This window comes from Sycon ciliatum, chromosome 9, assembly GCF_964019385.1.
Source record: "Sycon ciliatum chromosome 9, ocSycCili1.1, whole genome shotgun sequence".
NCBI classification, from domain to species: domain Eukaryota; kingdom Metazoa; phylum Porifera; class Calcarea; order Leucosolenida; family Sycettidae; genus Sycon; species Sycon ciliatum.
The window spans coordinates 27,930,410-27,935,559 of NC_088651.1; the positions used below are offsets into that span (position 1 = coordinate 27,930,410).

Here is a 5,150-nt window from a genome sequence, read left to right on the forward strand (position 1 = left end):
TGATCTATCCTCCCTCGCCGTTTAGGAGCCGCATCTGACGCCTGATCATGGGGTGGTGGCGTCCCACGGAAGCGGAAAGGTGGAACTTGACCAGGGAGTTGTACGACTCCTTGTTCTTGACCTGCCCGGTACGCGAACCCGTCGAATTTTGTTTTGTTTTTGACATTCGCTTCCATGTAATTGAGCTTGTAGCCCGTGTGTACTTGCGAATAAAAAAAAATATATACATACATACAAGTTCCCTACAGTGCTAAATTCCACAAAGGGGGTAAAATACTTTTTTCAATTCCAAACCATTTACTGCTTGTGTCTGTACAGGTTCTGGGATGAGTACGAAGCAGCAGGATCAATATAACTGCCTTCAGGCGTGGTTGGAAGTCGCCGGTGCCAGCCAGGATTATGCTAGTCAGCTTGTTGCAAGTAGGCACGTTACTCGCTTTGGTCTTGACGAGAAGAAGATCAAGTCGTCCGATACATACTTCATCAGTGTTATATTGGACTTCGATGGTGATTTGGCTGAAAAGCTGAAACAATGCGTAGGTAAGGAATATATTGGTCAGTTCAGGTGCGATTAGCGTAAGCGAGTATGTTGCCATTGTTCCGGAACGAAGTTGGAGACGCTACACACAGGCGGCAATGCCCTCTTTGATAGTACACTGCTGGCAACTGAAATCCGACCCCCTTGCCGGCACGCCTCGCCAGCAAGGGGGTCGGATTTCAGTTGCCAGCACTGTTTGTTCATTCACACAACGCACAATATTGGGAAGTTGGGAAAGGGTGTGTGTGGGGGGGGGGGGGGGGGGTAAATAAGACGTAGCCTTTGTTATTCAAGCATATTCGAGATTACACAAGTAGATTTAGTGGATTCAGCTTTAGAGTAATTTATTGGAAACCTTACCTCTCCCGTTCATACATGTATGTGTTTCAATGAATGTGGGCCTTCGTGAAGAACATGTGTTCTCACTCAAGATCCAGACTATGTTCGCGTTGATTTCGAATGGTCATTTCCTCCTTTCCCGTGTCCGTGTGTTGACGTCCTTTGTACCTTTCATTATTGGCTCAACACTAGATTTCAGAGTGCATCCAACGGGAAAAATGTGGCGACATTCTCCTTTCTAAATGCCAATGTTTGCTGTCAATGTTTGTGTTGTTTCCGCAGACCGAAACGCGACATGTCCAGCGTCCTCTACCCCGTCCGTGCTTCCCTGCTCCGCCCGTGGCGTATGCCTTCACAACGCCACCAGCGAAACACCTCGGTGTCAATGTCCTCTGGGACTTGTTGGAGAGCGATGTGAGACTGGTAAGTGTAAAAAAGCTGATGTTCAGGTAACACAAACAGTGAAATTGGTTCCCAACCGTGATAACGACTTGATGTACTCAATCTGATTTTGGCTCCTGGACTGCGTTTGGTGATGGCGTGACGGTGTGTTTCAGCGTTATGTCCCCATATATCGTATTTTGTCTTCACGACACTCTCCAAACGGTCTCTGGGCTACACCAATCGCTAAACGAAAAAATCTTTGAACAATTTTACAAACGTGGGCTTCCTGTAAACCTCGTCGCAGGAGTAACACAGTGGACCAACATTTGCTACTACCAGGGTCAAAACGCCAGCGCCACAACCCAGTGTCTTACCTGAAATGCCAGCGAACCAACAAAAGGCGTCTGATCTCAGCCATTTTGGTCTTCAGACCGAATTCAATTTTTTAAAGCTGCCGCGATGCAGTCTGCCATTTTCAAGGAGTTTCCACGTCACTCCCTGCCCAGGAAGGTAGAGACACCCCTCATTCAAATCTGCGCACGTGGCTATTGAGCGATATATTCTGTGCGTCGATTTTTTTACTACTCGAGCCACGTAAACCCGTCATGTGTGAGCCATGAATATGGGGAGTGGTGGCGTGGTCTGGGATGCTCTGCCGACCTTGGGTCTCGGCTTCATCACAACCACTGGTCCAGGCGCGATTAGGACTCAGTGCAGCCGGAGGGAAACATATCGTCACACGATTCTGTGACACGAACAGACGAAGCCAGTTGTAAAACCTGATGAGATCATTCGTACCATTACTTCTCAAATCAGTACATGGTGGTAATGTGAGAAAACACAACGATGCCAACTTATACAGCTTATTGGCGGTGACCTTCATGCTCGATATTTGTACAGCAAGGTGAGTAGTTGGTTCATTGCAAATTTGATGATAGGGCCAATGCAATAGTGGGTCCCCGGCTGTACATGTATGTGGGTACATGTATGTCCATTCACATGAGCTGGTTTGAAATTTGTAACGAAATAATTACAATATTGGATCTTTCCCGGTGTTCCTCTGTGGAGAAGGGAAAGAAAACAATTCGCATTTTCACAAAAATAGCGACTAACTAGCCTTGATTTTTTTTGTTTTTTTATTATTTTTACAAAGACCACTTAATTAAATTCCAAACATGAGGATTTCCCTTGTTGTTCTGTGTGTTGTCTCCACGCAGATATTGACGAGTGCGCAGTACCACAGCTAAACGAGTGTGATGATGCTGAGCGCGCAAGATGCCACGATACCCATGGATCGTATGTATGCGAGTGTCTTCATGGTTACTATGGAGATGGGCGGCGTTGCGAAGGTAATGAGTACCAGAGTAGTGAACACACAGAAGATAGAGCAGTGAGTGAAATTGAAATTAAAATTTCGTTTGCGTTGAAGCTTTGCACACCATGCATTGACCACTTAGACCCATACACTGTAGTCAAGGTTCTCTCTGGTTCTAGAAACTATATTTATATGTACATGTACATGCAACTAAATGCATGCAACACTTGAAAAGTGCTCAATGTTTACAAAGAGCGAACGCAAGATTTGTCTCTTTACAGTGCAAGTGTTCCGTTTTTGGTATTTTCTGCCTCAGATGTAGACGAGTGCCAAGCCGGAGTGCACCGTTGCCATCAGCACGCACACTGTAATAACACGTTGGGACAGTACACCTGCAAGTGCAGCCATGGTTACCTTGGAAACGGAAGGTCATGTGAAGGTGCGTGCAAAATGAATTTCGCAACAATCCACTGTCAACTACAATGTACAGTGTAGTTTCAGGCCATCTTGTAATGATAATTGGAAAGTGATAGGAAATGCTCAGCTCTGCTCCTAACCAATTTCTACATCACGGGGCAGCGGGAATCCTCATTTTTCCAAATGCTCTAATTGTTACCAAGGAAGTATGACCTGTACATGTATATAATCCACAATAACTTTAACACAATCCTAATTCGTTGATTTGTTGTACGTAAAAAGCATATTATGGTATTGTCCTTTCATTATCTACAGCTGACCCGTGTTCAGGCGAGAGTAATTCCGGTCTCTGTCGGCGAGTACTACAAGCAGAGAAACATAACAAGCGTTTGGAGCAGAAACTAAAGCTGCGCGATGGCCAGATCAACACTTTCCGTAAACAAATAGAAAAGATCACGGAGATATTCCGAGAACATCATGACTCCGTGGATCGTGCGATGCTGTCCATGAATTCTCGACTGGAACACGTCGAAACAAGGAACGAAACGGTAAGGAGTACTTTTAAAAGTAAGGTAATAAAAAGTCTTTATTCACACTTATAATTAGGTACATTACACATGTATATGTCTGTCATTAGTCTCTAGACTCATCACGTACTGCGCAAAAACTCCTTACGTGGACGTAGACGCAGCGCTTTGTACCATGGTGTGATGACAGCCTTACTACATGAACATGCTGTTTATCTTCCACCATGATTGTAATCTCCTTGGTACGTTCTCCGTATCTACTCTGTTCTCTGCTCCTTTATGTTAGAATTTGACTTGCACGAGGCCAACACTGGGGTACAAGTATCAGAGTCGTCGTTCTGGTGCAAGCGGTAAACAGAACGGCCAAATCGCCTCAATGAGTTTCAGGAAGAAACACACGGATACAGTTTTGAGGCTATCCTACTCCGGGACTATACGTAGTTATCACGGTGGCAGGTCGGTTTATTGGTTATTCAAAATCGACAATAAACAGTGCACACGGCCTACGCACATAGATATCGTGATGTACCAAGCCTCACAAGCTGACAATCACATCCCATCCGTTCTGACTGGTGTTTGTGAGTCCGTTGAGTCTAATGGTGCAGCCTTGTCAGCTGGGAATCACACGATATCTGTGCACATCTCCGATGGTCGGGGCTCATCACACTCAGGCTACCGATCGACTTCTATCATGGAAGTGCAAGAGGTATGCCGTCCAAATTGACCTGCATTACCCTTCATGATACCACTGCAAAGCACATTCTTTAGCTTACATACTCTGTTCGTCATCCTTTACACTCTTACTTAGTCATTTTTTCTTCTCAATCTCCATGCTAGTACTTGAGATGTACATGGGGACGGTTTGCACGGTATAAGTATGAGAATGCCCCCAGAACCAATTCGGTTTGTTGTGAAAAAGGAGAACAAAACGTTACGAGTTATGACTAACTGTCCACCAACGTAACCAGATCGTATACAGTCAGTGAGTGCGAGTTGGTGGACAGTTAGTCATAACTCGTAACTTTTAGTCCTCCTCCTTTTTCACCATAATTTAATTGGCTCACCATCCGAGTTCGGTTTTTTTGTGTTTTGTTTTGTTTTGTGTTTGAATTATTGTAGTTCAATAGTACAATGTACCACTTCAAAGAGGGTGTAGTCATTGCTTCAATGCGTATGGAACCCACTGCGGGTGTTTTACTTGCTTTATTGTTCATAGTAGGACAAACATGCCTGTTTTGTGTGTCTAACTGCCAATAGTGGTGCATACATATCACCAGAGTGCTCATTGGTTATCTGTAAAAAAAAACGAATTATGTCTTTACCATGTTTGTGATTCTCTGTTCTGCTGATACACACAAAAATCGCCAGTTTCCAAACTGGGAAACTTCAGTACCACGACATTTGCACTTACTGGGGTTTAACACGACTTTCAGGTTTTATAATGATATCCCAAGCCGATTTTGGCTAGTACCCACAGAAAAACGGCGGTAAAAATATCCGGTTTTATGCAACAGTATCCGAAAGGTTCACCTGTGTATTCATGTTAAATGTGGGATTAGTTCCACCTCCAAAACTGTGTACTTGGAAAGTTACGCAGCGTTGTTTTAGGAAAATAATAGAGCGCAAGTTA

At 44.4% G+C, this 5,150-nt stretch overlaps 1 protein-coding gene across 1 annotated transcript in view; it reads left to right on the forward strand.

Annotated features, from left to right (window-relative positions):
* Window positions 1–4,909, forward strand: part of LOC135824794 (uncharacterized) — a 10,004-nt gene extending 5,095 nt beyond the window's left edge. Inside the window, exons 2-7 of the mRNA XM_065337498.1 lie at window positions 319–540; window positions 1,160–1,300; window positions 2,479–2,610; window positions 2,893–3,015; window positions 3,309–3,541; window positions 3,807–4,909. Coding sequence (XP_065193570.1) covers window positions 319–540; window positions 1,160–1,300; window positions 2,479–2,610; window positions 2,893–3,015; window positions 3,309–3,541; window positions 3,807–4,244 — 1,289 coding nt within the window. The 3' untranslated portion in view covers window positions 4,245–4,909. The remainder of the gene's footprint in view (window positions 1–318; window positions 541–1,159; window positions 1,301–2,478; window positions 2,611–2,892; window positions 3,016–3,308; window positions 3,542–3,806) is intronic.
* Window positions 4,910–5,150: the final 241 nt, after the last annotated feature.